The sequence below is a fragment of the Daucus carota genome, chromosome 2 (assembly GCF_001625215.2).
Source record: "Daucus carota subsp. sativus chromosome 2, DH1 v3.0, whole genome shotgun sequence".
NCBI classification, from domain to species: domain Eukaryota; kingdom Viridiplantae; phylum Streptophyta; class Magnoliopsida; order Apiales; family Apiaceae; genus Daucus; species Daucus carota.
The window spans coordinates 30,494,879-30,511,802 of NC_030382.2; the positions used below are offsets into that span (position 1 = coordinate 30,494,879).

Genomic DNA, 16,924 nt, shown 5'->3' on the forward strand with positions numbered 1-16,924 from the left:
GCTGTCCTCAAACAAAAAACTGGCGATTGGAGTTGGTTTAGTGTTTATAGGAGCCTGAGTAGATGGCGTTTGGGTTTATTTTCAATAAGCTATATTTTATGAACTACTAGCCCCAAATAAAACAAATAAATAATTACACAAATTTCCACACACTAAACAGGATTTAATCATTTACTATTATAAATAAAAGACTCATTTTATAGTCTTTACCATTTCTCATCACTAAAATATGCTTTTATAGAATTCGAGTAAATTACACTTCTTGTTTATATGACATCAAACTTAAGTTATACGCCGCTCTATAGAATTGGTTTCTAGTCAAGTGTCAAACAACTCGGTTCAGTGACAACATTGGCTACTGTACCATCAGAATTAATTGAACAAAACCCAATCACGTTTCAAGCCATCATAAAAGAGTGCATGCAGCATTGAAGGAAATATATTTCAAAGAGACCGTAAAAGAGCATGCATCATCAGAAATAAAAAAAAGACATATAATACATTAAGTTATTTAGTTGGAGATCCCGAGAGTTCTTGGGAGATTTGGTTAAAGCTTTATCTAATCTTGAAATTCTGATGGGTTGGATTCGTGTAACGGATCAAACCCGAGGAGGGGGTAGGGAGTGGAAAAATTTGAAAGCACATAGTTCGTGGCATATACTAAATGACATTTATGTCTTTTCATATAATTATGGCACTTTGAAATTAAGTGCAGAACCTTAGGAGACATACCTTAGTTGAGATATGATCCAGTAATGCTCGAATAAGCCAAGGTAATGATTTTGATCCCAAGAGTCTTACAATAGATAACACGTGAGGTATACCAACAAATCCACTGTATAATCGAGCAAAACTTTGGTGTGCAGAATTTAGTTCCTATCAAAAACATAAAGACAAGAGTTATGCACTTCTGCTGATGGACCTACTATAACATAAAAGTATGTAAACGAATAGTAGATATATAGACCAACTCGTCAACAAAAGGTGTTATATAGATAGACCTATGCAAAACGAGTGAAACATGCAAATCAAAAACTCGTATATAATTTATAAAAAAACAATTAAGCACATTTAATACACGCTCTGCTATATAATAATATATATATGATTGGCCTTCCTAGCCGTTTAAAGATAGTATAGTTTTTACTTATCTAAAGGTAACTTTATAACAATTTAATAGGTCAAATAAACATAATTAGCGCAAGATTCCTGATTAGTTTCAACTCGCGAACTTTATCTCAGTCAGTCAAATTATGTATTCATTTCGTTAATTTTGTCACCTCTTAATTGTCTAGTAAATATAATTCTCTCTGCACCAAGTTTGATTCTATAAAAACAGTATAAAGACTGCAAAAAAGAAGTTACTATACAGTAAGAATGATTTGAATGATGAATTTGAAAGGAAAGTAATGCCACTAATGTACACACAGTAAGTAGACAGTTCAATTCCAGGCAGCAAGTTTAAGGCCATGTAAATTCTGGAGTTGAACCTTTGTCAAGATTTATATTGGTGCTCACATACGGTACATTAGAAGTGATTTGAACCTCTTAACTCTTAACCCGTTAAGGAATGGGTTTCTGTAATTAGTCCACAATGTAATAACCTACAGGAAGGAGGAACAAATAGTCGATCCAGGAACCAGCTAGCACTTCTAGTTTCTCTTAAGAGCCACAACTATTGCTCCACAAATATTCTAGTTAATTAGGTTTCCTAAAAACCTACTGACGCCGTCGCCATTTTAGCCTCCTCCCTATATAATCTTATATATATCCATGATCCATCATCAAATCTGAACCCTTAAGCTAACTATCATTGACATAGCAAATAGTTTTGTTACTCCCCTAGTACCAAGCAACCTAGAGAAAGGTGTAAGATAATATCAAATAAAAAACCTAGAGAAAGGTGAAGGAAATATTAAATGAAGAAAATCTGGGAAACCATAAGAAAAGACTCCTATCTACAAGAATAATGATAATAAAATAAACGGCTTAAGCTACTAGAGAATTTGTCATTCTACCCAACTAAAAGGACACCGACACATTAATTGTTATCAAGTTCAGGATTACTAAGTATACTTCCCATTGGCCAGACAATTTGAAACTGAAAAGCATCTATAAATTAGAGTTGTGCAGGGCTTTGCTAGTTGTCTATACCTGAGAGCTGACAGTAATATATTAGACACTAGTAATGGTTGCCAAGGATATGCAAGCTTCAAAATATTTATACAAACAAACAATTTAGTTGAATATTCCTTACTTGAGTCCCACAATAGAAGTTTGCCTTGGCATATGGAACTGATGGCTTCTGAACTGGAGCAAAGGGTACTTTTGATGATCGTACAAAACGTTGAGTTGTATTACAAAGGATAAAATTTGGCAAGAAATCATTTTGCATTTCTGTCCAAATCTGCAATACAAAATTTAGTATGCCAAAACTTATATGATGTAAAGGCACTCGTTTGGATAATTATATCGTAGATAAGATGGCAAGGTAGAAAGAGCAGCTGATAAAGAGTAACTTATTAGATGACATACATGATCAACATAATTACGTGTGCACCACCTAAGCATGTTTAGAAACTTTTAAGTTCAAAAGGATGTGGATGATATATCACATACCTGCAATGCCAGCCGGCTAGAATATGAAACAGGCGAAATGTTTTCTTGTGTCTCGCTCAACATGAGCTTGAAAGAATCTATTGAAAGATCCTTGGACAGCAACTCATGTGCAAGCTGCAACACATCCAGTAGTTTTTCAAGTTCCTGTATTTAACATGTAATTAAGACACTCACATTTTTATATATAGTGAGGAATAAAGAGACATAGAATTAAAAGACATAAGAGATAGATACCACAATAGCACACAGATCTTGAGACTCAAAGCGCTCGAACAGAAACTCCATATTTTCTCTAAATACTTTATTCATCCTCTCGGCTAATAGACTTCTCAAATTAATTGTCCGTCCAAGTAACTAAAACAGAATACAATATCATGTGAGGCATGATAAAGTAAAAAGAAGCTAATGCAAAAAAATAATTAGAATTTCAAAGAAAGGTTCGACATAAAAATGCTAGGCCAATGGTTAGATTGCAATTACAGGAATACATACATGCATACATACATACATACATATATATATAGGCAATTGCTCAAATATAAACCACTAAAATAAAAACTGAAATACAAACCAATAGAAACTATACCTAAACGACATCACCCACCCCCCTATGTGTCATCACTCACCCCCTATATGTCATCAACCACCTAGGGCCTACCCTCGCCCCCACTTAATCCACCCCGGGCCCGCTAGGGCCTCGCCAAGGCTCCGCACAGGCCCTAGACAGGCTCCAGACAGCCTGAAGAGCCAAAACTTGGCCCCACTAGGCCCCGCCCCGACCCTACTAGGCCCCACTTAGACCTCGTCTAGGCCCATCTCGGGATCCATCCCCGGTCTCAAAACCCTAACCATTCTACTTAATCGTATTGGTTTGTATTTAGTTTGTATTCTAATAGTTTGTGTGTGTGTGTGTGTGTGTGTGTGTATATTTATATATATATATATATATGGGGGAGGGTTCTGGTACAAACTTACAAACTTTTTTTATTTTATTTTTATTTTTCATGTGTGTTAATTATTAGTTGTACAAGGTATCCATGTTGAAAATAATTGAAAATACATTACTATTTCATTACAAAACATATAAATAAACTATGCGTTCAACACATATATAACTTGAGTTCAATATTTTATAACATATTTTGTTGAACATCGATTAAAATTGTGTTGGAGAAGTACATAAACTAATTTTTCAATGTAAGAACTAAGTTAAACATATTATATAAACAATATTTATCTTTCTGGACCCTAACCAAACCTCAGAGGTATAGTTTAAGCATCTCTATAAATATATTCAACACAATGATAATAAGTGTTCTAGACCCGATGTTGAACCCCAATTATAAATGTGTTGAATGCACGATTTATTTATGCGTTATTTTTAAAAATTATGATGTTTTTTCAATAATTTTCAACATGGATACTTTCTATAACTAAGGATTAACAAGTTGGGAGAATAAAAAAAAATTAAAAAGTTGGCAAGTTTATAACTTAAAAAAGTTTTTATTTGATCCTATCTCTCTCTCTCTCTCTCTCTCTCTATATATATATATATATGGGTCATGTTCATGTATATGTATATATACATGTTCATGTCGTGTTTATCGAGTATATTTTAAAATTAGGTTTGAACCCACACAACGATACGAAAAACATATATTCAGATTTAGATCCTGAAAAATCTATTTAAAATTTGGGGTTCCGCAGCAGAACCATAGTGGTTCTAAGGCTCTATTTTAAGATTGACCTTAATTAAATTGCTCAAACTTGACGATACTTACATTGTGTTAAGGACATCGATAATAAGTACAACTGTTAAATGTCAAGTCAATTAATAATCAAGTGAATGTGTAACTTACAAATAAATTTGATCACTTGAAAAAACAATTTAAAGATTAAAACAAATAAATTATAAATCTGGTTTGCTGCATGTACAGAGTTAAAATGGTGATATGCTCTTACAATTAGTCATATAATATATTTATCAACATGAATACTCTTGTACTATGTAAATGGTTAAAGCATTCAATAGGTAACAAAAACACTTTGGTTTTCAAAGTGACCTTTCACTCCATTTTCTGCATTGCATTTTGAGATATATGAAAATAAAATGATATGCTAAAAGCTATAATAGAAAGAATGGCATTCCTAAAAATGAAAATGAATATTGCCACTGACAGTATTTGAGGAACACACTTACTTCATGAGATTTCATGTGCATAAATTTTAATACAAAGAAGAAATTTTTATTGAGAGAAATATTTAAGATAGTTTCCAAAGAATCAAATAACATATGAAACATCATCCTCACCTTCACCCTTGTCATTTTTAAAAGTGTAGTGAATTTCATAGTCTGAATCGAGAACTTTTCTCCGTTATCCAATGCAAATAGGAATGATGAATCAAGCAACTCGCTGCACAGTTTAAAATCCATCATGCAGGAACTAAACCGAAGTTTGTAATTTAAAGGGAAGGACATACCTAGCAGCCCAACTTTTGTAGTATGTGAAAATAGACTCTGATAGCTTCAACACAAATATATCAAAACAATTATCAACCTACAAAGGAAACAGTGAGATCCTGTGAAGCAGAGAAATTTGTATAAAGAATATTTACTAACAAAAGTAGTAGGTTGTTCCTCCACTAAGCAGTTATTACATTCATTATACAGATAGATGGGGCACCCAGTCAGACCTTCGATCGATGGCGGTCGATTTAAATCTGTTTTCAGTATATGGATGGCCCTCAACAATCCAATCTACAGTTAGATCCAATTTTATAAACCAGATCTGAATTTTTAATTTATTACAATATACAAAGATAATTATATATAAATACATAGATAGAAAGACAAACAGACGAGAACGACTAGTGGCTGGAACCTCTAGGAACAGCTGCTGAATCACCCATGTTCTTACATTTTCTGTGTCAATCCACCCATGATAGGATTTTATTCCGTTATTACATCTGTCCTAACATCAAACCCCTTTTGCCCCACTGCACTTGAAATCCGTCTAATCTCTATCAATACTTTTCAGGCCACAACCTTTTTCCTATCCCCCTTATTCCTTTTAATGTCTATACCCATGATATCACATATCATCAGTAGAAGTTACTTGAGTTCAATTAATATCCATTTGATCTGAAAAAACACAAAATCACATAGATATAAGTATATAACTTATAAGAATATCTAGGAATTTAAGCTCTTCTATGAAGATCTTAATTATCAGTTCTTTTAAAAGCCATCCCCTCTATCTCTAGCGAATTAGTGACTGGAAGCTAACAGCAACTTGGACACATAAATCCAATCAGATATGGATTCAGAAGGTGAGAATCCAACAGTCGTTTCAATTAAAAACAAAATATAAATGGTTTTTACGTATAAACTAAAGTCAAACCCATAGGATCAGACTGGGTCGTCAAAGCCATAGGATCAGCTGGGTGATAACCAACATTAAATACTTCAGAATCAACACTTTTCTACAACGGATCATCACTGTATCCTCTGTGTCTGGTCAATGAACACCTTAAAGCTAATAGAAACTTGGGTATTCTTTGGAGTAGAGAGTTTCTCAAATGCAATACCCCACAAGTCAATCCAAAATGTAGATGAACTGGGAATGTTCTGGGAAGTCAAAAAGAAAAAGAAATAGGTTGCAAATGGATCTACCAAGATTCTATCGGGATGCACCAGGTGACAGCACTAAAGTTAATGGTTTAAAACAAAACAGTGAGAAGTTCAGCTTCTACTCTAATCCCTTAATGTTATGAAAGCATAGATATTAAGTCCGATTTAGATTACTTCAACGTTGTTTGCCTGGTTGCATGAACTTTTTGCAGATTTAAACTATGCAATACTCTTTTTCGAAGTATGTAGCTTCTCCATGGGGTTCAACATCTGCCAGTTCCAAAATTATTAAGTCCTCTTTTAATAAAATTTTAGTATTTTCTATGTCATACTAAAACTAGCACCGATTTCATTCAGAAACAATATTACCTGTTATGTAATAGAACAATACTTATCAATATATTTTTATGTTTTCATAATTAATGAATATTTATTATTTCTTTCTTAGAATTGTGGAATACTATTTTATTTTACATTTTATAATTGTATGCTGATTAAAAATCTTATTTAACCTATTTGGGTAAAACATGAAATCCATCAATTGAAATGTTCAAATTAATTATGTAAAATAAAAAGATGTTACTTAATATATGTAACATTATGAAATAAATATATATACATAATATATATATATATACATAATATATATATATACATAATATATATACATAATATATATATATATAATGGGTCATGTTCCAGAGAGAACCGTTAGAGAGAGAACCATAGAACCCTTACCTTATTAAGTAAGGGTTCTACAGCAGAACTTAAGTATTAGTTGGGGTTCTGCAGCAGAACTTCACAAAAAAAATGTCAATATCTATGGATTATATTTTTAAATTATTTTTGAACACACACAACGATGAAAAAACATGAAAAAAACATGTATTTTAGATTTAGATCCTAAAAATCTATTTAAAATTTAGGGTTCTGCAACAGAACCCTAGTGGTTCTATGGTTCTATTTTAAGGAGTGGTTCTCTCTTGAGCGTTATATGGGGTCATGTTCCAGAGAGAACCATTAGAGAGAGAACCATAGAACCCTTCCCTGATAAGACAGGGTTCTGCAGCAGAACTTAAGTATGAGTTAGGGTTCTGCAGCAGAACTTCACATGCAAAAAATGTCAATATCTATGTAATAGATTTTAAAATTATTTTTGAACACACACAACGATGAAAAAATATGAAAAAAACATGTATTTAGATTTAGATCCTAAAAATCTATTTAAAATTTAGGGTTCCGCAGCAGAACCTTAGTGGTTCTATGGTTCTATTTTAAGGACGGGTTCTCTCTTGAGCGCGACCCTATATATATATATATATATATATATATATATATATATATATATATATATATATATATATATATATATATATATATATATATAATATTTAATACATATGAAGTATATAATATACATCACAATAATATATATTATATGTCACTGATGCATATTTAAAATTATTTATAATCTAGTTTTAAGTATCTCATACTATTTTTTAAAGTATGGGGCTCAAATTCTACCACTTTCAAATTTACAAGTCCTCTTTTTGAATTACAATTTAGCATTTTCATTGTCACACTAAAACTAGCACCCATTTAATTTAGAAGACAATATATTTATTATGAAGTAGAACGATATACTCTAACTGAAACTGTTTTTGCGGAAAAAATTCTGACAATAGCTTAGGATGTTAAGGGCCTGTTTATTTAAAGACTTTTAAGTCAGCTGATTACTTATAATAAGTTGGAATCTGACAAGTAGAAAATCCTAAGATCATTCAGCGACTTATTTGGCTTATTGAAATTGTACTTCATATATATCTATATTAATACTTTAAAAGATAATTTGTAATGTTTAGTTATATATCACTAGTTTTTATATAATAAGTTACTCCCTCCATCCCTCTCATTTCTTTAAAGTTTTTTCTCACTGCTTGACACGCAAGGTGTATATAAAGCATAGTTTCGTAACTTATTTTAAAATTTCCTTTGTATAAAAATTTAAACATCAAACATTTATTCAAAAGAAAATTAATATAAAAATAATTTATGAAACTACTCCCTCCGTCCCACCTAATTGTATACATTGGGGGACGGGGATGCGGCATGCATTTTAATGCTCTTGTAAAGTGTATTCCTGTAACTTATTTTTAAGATTTTTTTTTTGAATAAAAATTTGATATTTGTACTTTTATACAAAAAAAAGAAAATTTTAAAATAAGTTATAGAACTATATTTTATAGGTGTATTAAAATGTGTGTCGAGCAGTGAAAAAAAAAAGCGTATACAAATGAGTGGGACGGAGGGAGTATACTTTATCAAAGCATTAAAATACGTGTCGAGCCCTCTGTTCCCAACGTAAAGAACTGAGGGGCACAGAGGGAGTATAAATTACCAATAAAATTATGCAACTGGTTGAAACTTATAAGTCAAAAGTTACATTTTTGCTTGTAAGTAAGCTTTTACTTTAAGTAAATAATATCTTTTTTTAAGTTAGCCCAAACACCCACTAAGTATTTCCTATGAAACGATATTCAATATAGAACCAAGGCAACAGAACGAATATGAAACTTAATAATTTAGGCATATCAAGACTTTGCCACTTCTTATCCAACTTTATTAAAAACACATAATCCTATTTCAGCACTGAAGGCAATTACCTCTGCTTCGATTTCATCATAAAGGAACCTTTGCTTAAGAGTTACAAGCGCATGCTGAGCAGAATCATTGTAGATATCAAACGGCATTAGTATGCTCTCAAAGAGACCTGCATTCTGGGACTCAAGCACATATTCGACTAGCATCCAGGGAAGGGAGCATTCAACAGGAAACTGCAAATGGAAAATACTTAAGTTTTCAATATTTACCATAAGATAAAACACGAGATAGAACATGGTACATATGAGAGAACATAAGACATGTCAGGACTAAAGGAAATAACATGGATATTTAGCACCTGTACAAGTATATTTCAAATAATTATTAAATGATAACGTAGATGCTACTAAGTACTAAGGTTATTGTAGCGCACAATAAAATCTACTTGATGGACAGCAGGCCAGACCACTAAAGAGCTGAGTAGCCCTCTTCTAATCGACAATTCAGACCTAAAGGCTATCTTAATCACTTATATAACCAATTTGTAATAAGAAATATACACAATGTCATCAGCAAGTTTGTTACAAAAGAAAGAGATACAAATTAGTATATTTAAGTTCAAACTCATTAACACTTCCTATAATTTCACTAGTACAGAGTGAGCCTTAAGAAAGCAACTAACATACGAATAAGAAACTACCAACGATTATAAGTGACAAATTTACTTCCTCAATATCATCAAACAAAAATGAAAGAGAATTTTCCTAATAGACTTGTGTACTGCTCTTACTCAACTGGTCATCTAGTCACCAAACATGGTATTTTATTACAGGCAAATGAAACACAATTCATATAATCTTATTGCAAGAAACAATGATCTTGTTTTTATTTGCTCAAGAATGCATCAATCTCTGGAGCAGAATTAGAGTGATGCTGGACTAATTAGGTAAAACTATAGAACGCCATTAATTTCAAGGCTCACTAGGAAAATATACTGTATACATTAATAAGCAACTCGAGGCTATCACATCCATCTTCCCACTGCTATTCGGCACTGTGAGAGCTTCACTAGTGCTGCAATATGTGCTTTTTGGTTGAGGATCGAAGTCCTAGATAAATCCCACCAAGTAACAAGAAGAAACATTTAAAAAAGTAGTCCATTTTTAGAGGATAGCTAATGGAGGCTTATTCTCCCAAGTATAACAATGCACCATAAGAACGAAACTTAAAGTCTTTCTGAACTCAAAACAGACTTGGCAAATTCCAAGAGAGAAAAGTAGTTTCGCTATGAGGAGCTATTAAACTTTAACATCTGACACCTGGTGCATTGTTGGAAAATGGCTAAATGGCTAAACAGCAAAGGGCAAATAGAGTACCTAATGTTTTACACACATACCCTAACAGTTATTGCTAGATTTCAAAATACATTGCAGCATCAATAGCCAAAATGCATTTACCTGAATAACACGAGAAGATTCCAAGTAGAATTCTCTAAACCACAAGAAACCAAGATCCGTCAAAGTTGTTACAGTTACTGCAAATAGCATTATTTTGATCGTAAGTCATGAATTCAGGGCATAGATAAATCATGAATGGGATGATGCAGGCATTTTACAACCTCTTTGGGTACTACAATGGAGACAGTGAAGGAAAATGATGTGCGGAAACAATGACAAGTAATCAGTTGATCACATTAATTATTATTGTGGGTATAGTACCTCTTTGGCTACTGTAAAGGAGGCAGTGAAGGAGCATGTGGGAAAAATAATGAAGAGTATTCAGTTGATCACAATAATTATTCTTGTGGGTGTAGTATGAGACTTCCAACCCAACTTTGGCTTCTTTTTTCTTCCTATTCGAGGAAGATATGAGTTGAAATGGAATTATCATACTTCTTTTCTTTAATTCTAGCTTTCTATTAGTGTGTTTTTTGTGATTTAAACTACAAAAACCTCAATATTTCCCTACCCTGCCCCTACTTTGGTTTATAACCTTCTTTTACCAAAGGAGAAGGAGCATCCACTAGACTCCAATACCAGAACTTATACAGAATTTTTTGCAAACCAGAACCTTGCATCAGACACGCAACAACTCGTACAACATAAGAGGTCGTAAAAGTAGGGTCGTGCTCAAGAGAGAACCAGTCTATAAATGAGAACCATAAAACCACTAAGGTTCTACTGCAGAACCCTAAATTTTAAATAGATTTTCAGGATCTAAATCTAAATACATGTTTTTGCATCGTTGTGTGTGTTCAAAAATAATTTTAAAATATAATACATAAACACGACACTTTTTGCACGTGCAGTTCTGCTGCAGAACCCTTATTAATACTAGGAGGTTTTAAGGGTTCTTAGGCTAATGGTTCTAAGTGGAACATGACCCCGGAAAAGTAATATGAAGGTTTTCTAATTCTTTCATATGTACTATAAAACTGTACCCAATGTACAGATCTAGTACATAAGCAGATAACTAGGTGAAACTTGACAAACAAACGAGCTTCAGGTACAAATTACAGATATTTCAATCGTGGTCCCTGCCGACTTGAGCACACAATTTAAATGCTCTATGTAGATCATGGTTCCATAGGAGAAGAAAAATGTATCAAAATCTTAAGTTAGGGTTCCAGGATATTTTTTCAGTTGTCCAGCAACAACGTACCACAGGAAGTCAGACAACATTAGGATGTCACAAGTGTTCCTAGTACACTGACAGAAGTAATATAAACACCAGATGTATACAGGAAAGAAGCATTTAAGATTAAGGGAGCCTTTCAATGGTGCTGATAAAGAAAACCGCCAATCGTGATAGACTAACGCTGTACTCCTGAGTTTTAAGATGCAGAGGAAAGAAGAGAAAGGGAGAGAAATCATAAGAGATTTAAAAGTGTAAACATGAGGGTATACCTCTGGCTAAGATCATTTGTTATAAATCTAAGCAGAGATCACATTAACAGGAAAAATTCAGTTATATATATATATATATATCAGCGAACCTGTATAGTCCAACATGTGAAGAAAAAAGCTCAGCTTGTAGAAGAAGGTTTCTAGTTGTTTTAGATCATTTGCAGGGATTTCAGATGCAGCATTCCCAAAAAGCCCCCCAGGTTTTCTCATGTTACCGCCTGATACTGCCTCATATATTAGGAACTGCAAGCAATGAATCTGAAAGAAACAAAGAACAATGGAAGAAAGTATTACGAACATAATAGGAAAAATGATTATTTATGCATAAAGTACATGAACAGTTTTCATTTTAAAATTGTAAACAATATTCGGAGCCATATATGATATATCCCTAGTAACTGGAATTGAGTTGGAGACGGACTGAAAGAGCACACATATAGCCTCTCGGGCATCTCCAAATTATGAGCATAATAATTTGTGGCTACCGGACGGAGAAACAGGACGAGATTAGTGTAGAATTTTGACTCCGCAAGACACTAATATTACTTATTTAGATGTATGCAAGTGTAGAAACTGAAGATCTATCAGAACGAGAAGTGTATATAATAGAATAATACATCTGCAACAAAGAACACATCGACTAGATCTAATTATGTACAAGTAACAATGCTGGAGTCTTTGTGCAGTACACATGGAGACCGATCTACTCAATGTTTTGCCTTCAAAATTTGCGCCTCCATTATGCAGACTCTTCAGTGTTCCCCAAGTACATGTCAGACACTCAACACGTGGACATGGCTATAGAGACCTCGATACTTAATTTCAGGCAAAAACTTGGAACATATTTATAATGTTGCTGAGTCCGACACTTAGACTCGTATCCATGTTGGACACTTACAGCTGAGTCCGGGTAACAAAGACCTGCACTTGTGCAAACTGTAATGCTGGAAAAACACTCAGAAACCCAGATCTATTCTACTTTGGACACATAATGAGCACATTTAGAGATAACTCCTCTATTTTGAGTACAACTGGACAAAAAACTACTAGCCCTAGCCTGAGTAGTAATTTACATGCTTACACTTAGAATATCTGCTGTTAGGACTTCCCACAAATAACATTCAGGTCATGGTAAAAATTTCTGGTCAGAATGCCGCCACCAGAAACCACCAACTCCCCACCATATTCCAAAGTAGGAATGGTTAGTGAATACAGAACGTGAGGTGTGCGAATTGTTTAATTTTAGTTTGATTTACGTTACCCCAGGAAAATATCATAAAACCAGAGTTTGGAGCAAAGACAAATGCCAGTTTATACAAAGCATTATTAATAGGACAGAGGCAATATTAAATTTGTGGGTTCAAAACAGGTTTGCATAATTAGATGATGGAACTTGATAACTAGTATGTATACAGATATCTAGCTTCTTGTATATCAACAAATGCCTAATATTCCTTTTGCGATCAAGAGAACAAAGACAAATGCTAGTTTATACAGAGCGCTATTTAAAAAGCAAAGACAATATCAAATTTGTGGGTTCGAAACAAGTTTGGCATAATTAGATAATGGAACTTCATAACTAGTATGAAAAACAGATATCTAGCTTCTTGTATATCAACAAATGCCTTCTATTCCTTCTGAGTTATCAAACAGCATAAACTGTTATGAAGGATACATGATAAAGACCAGGAAATTCTGTCCCGAATCTTAAAGAACACAAAATGTGTCTCTGATTATATATGGGTTAATTATCAAATTGGGCACTCACTTCACACCGATATATCATCCGGGGCACTCTCGAATTTTAGGTCTCATTTGAAACACCGTTTTCAGAAATTGTATCAGTCTTAAAAATAAAATGTTAAATTCGAAAACAAATCGACAGTTTAAGAAGTGTTACTCATGGGGCTTTAACACGGTAGGCTATAGAGATTATGCAGGTACAATTAATTGAATTTCCGCATCCAAAAAATGGGTAAAATTGATGGTGGAAGAGAGGGGTTATGAAGAACCCTAATAATACATATATAGCCATTTTTTGAACGCGGAAATTCAATTAATCGTACCTACATATTCTCTATAGCCTACTGTGTTAAATCCCCATGAGTAACACATCTCAAACTGTCGATTTGTTTTCGAATTTAATTTTTTACTTTTAAGACTGATACAATTTCTGAAAACAGTGTTTCAAATGAGACCGAAAATTCGAGAGTGCCCCGGATGATATATTGATGTGAAGTGAGTGCCCAATTTGATAATTAACCCGATTATATATTAACTTGAGTAAGATATTGTATGTACAATATACATGGAAAATGATTAGGATTAGCATGAAAGTATAGTTTTCCAATTCTTGGAAACTGCAACAACATAATCATATAAACAAAGCAATTTGTGTCCTTACTCCTTACAGAGGCAGAAATGAAAATAAATGAGAACCAGCAACCAACAAAACACATTATATACAAGATAGGACAGAGAAACCTGAGCCGCTGTTGGTGCTACAGCCCTCGGATAAAATATAAGCCCTTTGCCCTCTTCACGTTCATGCTGCATTGATTGCAACTCCAATTCAGGCCTGCTAGTATTTGCCATCCAGTCTGCTGAAAGTGTCCGCATATCCGAAATGATCCTGCACAATAGCAATTAGGCTTGGTACAAATATGCTTACAGGTGCCAAAAAAAAAATTAAAATAATTTGTCACAACACTAATTTAAGTGTGTTTGGCATTGTTATTCCCACCCTGCTGTGGGGTGGAAGTGCTGTATATGAAAGTGCTATGGGGAAAATTTGAGAAGTATTTGGTACATAAATAACTAAATAAGGAAGTTCTAAACTGAAGGTGAAAGAGGTTATCATAATTTTTTTCTGAATGCCGTTGACATCTAAGAAGTTTATTTTTACCAAAAAAAATAAAAATACCAGCTGTTGTTACAAGCTGCGAAAGCTGCTTTCCAAAAAGTTACAAATTTGTGGCTTTCCTTGAAAGCAGTTTTTCCATCATTTAAGGTAAGCAGTTTTGGTGTTGCCAAAAATCTAAGAAAGCAGCCTCTGCTTTTTGAATCTAGGAATGAAATGTCTGATTCCTGATATGGTATACACTTAACTACATAGTCTAGCGTTAGTAAAACAAGAAAAAATTCTGCATAACTGGACAAGAATTCAACCCAAGAAATACGGATTCATGTCAACGTTTCTAGCTTTGGGTCAAATCAGGATTGGCCCCTAAACAGACCTAAAAAACCAGGTTAGTTTAGCGTTAGTTTAGAGTTGGTTTCAGGTTACCCCAAATCATTTATTCATTGTTTATTTAAATATCACTCACATTATATATATAAATATTGTTTACGTGTATGATTGTATTAACATGTGTGTGTGTGTGTGTGTGTAATTTAGTGTTGTAAGCAGCGGGAATCGGACTTAATCGGTGAAGTTACAGAATAAGGATTAATCGGGGATTAATTGGATTGATCGGAGATTAATCGGATGATTAATTAAATAATCGGATATTTAATCAGTTCGGCGAGGTACGGAACAGGGATTAATCGGTCACTAATCGTGATTAATCACCGACTTTTAGAACACACACACACACACACACATATATGAATGTGTTATTACTTAAACAAAAATTATTACTGTCCTGAGTCAAGTCAGGTTGCCCATGGGTAATCAGGTTCGCGTTCAGTTTGTGTGATCCCTTCAAATTTCAGTTGGCATACACAATCCAAGTCTGTTGACCCAACATAAACAACACACCCCTAGTTTAGTAGAACTAGCCAGTTTATGTATGATAGTGGTAGGAACAATACAGCATAATACTTATACAAACACACATACTTGATGACCATTGATATCACGATGCCAAGTCAAGCCATGATACTAGCGTATCACCAGGACAAAATATCATCCAACATAGTATGAATGGTCATTTAATGTTCTACATACAATAAATAGAATATATACATAATATATTTAGAGAAAACAGTTTCATATATTACTAACAAAATTCAATAAACTAATCCATGCATCCCGTTTTTAATAGCCGCATTTCTTAATAACCTGGAAGTGTTGTCCACATCTGGTTAATATGCCTTAAAATTATAGTTTGCTAAATTAGTTTCCAGGGTATAATCAGGTATACAGATTTTAATGTTTGATTTATTCAGAATTAAAAGCAAGCCAAAAATAGTTCCATAAAGATAGTAATAATAAAACTGTAGCAAGCCTCTATGCACAAAACATTAGAATAAACTCACCGGGAGAGGTCCTTCTTCTTCCGAAATGTTGTACGCAACATTGTTGCTAATGTATTTTGTACAAAATCCTGAACTTCTGAATGTATAGTTTCCCATAATGCATCAGCTACTAATGTGTCACACCGCTGCACCAGAGATCCAATGCTCTTGATATAGCTTACAAGTTCAACCAGGGCTTTCCTTTCCTCTGCAGTATAATTGTATCGGACCACCTGCAAATTTCATAGTAAAGAACAGTGAAGATCAGATGCGCAAAGTTGGGTTAATCCAACACCTGAAACAATTTATATCTTTGCTTCAGACTTCTATAATGTTGAAGATTAGAATCCCTTTTTTATGTGAAGTATTCTATGTTTGACACTTCAGTCTTGACTATGTTTTAAAAAAATATCTCAAGGGTGAAACGAGAAAGAATTTTTCACATTTTCAAGAGTTTCTTTAAGGATAATCTGTAGTAATCAAAAAATGATGACAGTGAGAAGTGCCCTAACTACTCATACACCATCAAAGCTACTTAATGGTGTTCAGGGCAAAGAATACGTATAACTAAAACTACACCTAAATTAGCTACATAACCTTGCATATCCAAAGTGAAAGAAACCTCCAACACATTAAGTCTTTTGGTGTGAATTTTTACACCATAGTGGAGTAAAAATTTATGGTTACACTATATCCAAAATCAACTCCAACCCATCTACACCAAATTTTATATTAAAAAATAAACTGTCTTGTACTGCAGAGGTGTGTTACAAGTACATAAGTAATAAAGTTGTTCCATTAGGCTACAAGAGACAAAATCTAACAAATAGAAATGAGCATCTGAACACAAACAAAAGAGTTAAATAGTTCAGAGATTGTGGATAGATTCAAAAAGCTTGTAGGGATTTCATCATTATTATTAATCATA

At 33.5% G+C, this 16,924-nt stretch overlaps 1 protein-coding gene across 3 annotated transcripts in view; it reads right to left on the reverse strand.

Moving 5' to 3' along the window:
* Positions 1–16,924, reverse strand: part of LOC108207324 (protein PIR) — a 45,281-nt gene that overhangs the window by 16,151 nt on the left and 12,206 nt on the right. For all 3 annotated transcript variants that reach the window (XM_064087108.1, XM_064087109.1, XM_064087110.1), the window contains 11 exons: positions 16,018–16,229; positions 14,242–14,389; positions 11,847–12,015; positions 10,309–10,385; positions 8,914–9,084; positions 5,101–5,177; positions 4,931–5,033; positions 2,854–2,973; positions 2,620–2,763; positions 2,258–2,407; positions 733–876 (listed from right to left, as the gene is read on the reverse strand). In XM_064087108.1, the coding sequence (XP_063943178.1) occupies positions 733–876; positions 2,258–2,407; positions 2,620–2,763; positions 2,854–2,973; positions 4,931–5,033; positions 5,101–5,177; positions 8,914–9,084; positions 10,309–10,385; positions 11,847–12,015; positions 14,242–14,389; positions 16,018–16,229 (1,515 nt within the window). The remainder of the gene's footprint in view (positions 1–732; positions 877–2,257; positions 2,408–2,619; positions 2,764–2,853; positions 2,974–4,930; positions 5,034–5,100; positions 5,178–8,913; positions 9,085–10,308; positions 10,386–11,846; positions 12,016–14,241; positions 14,390–16,017; positions 16,230–16,924) is intronic.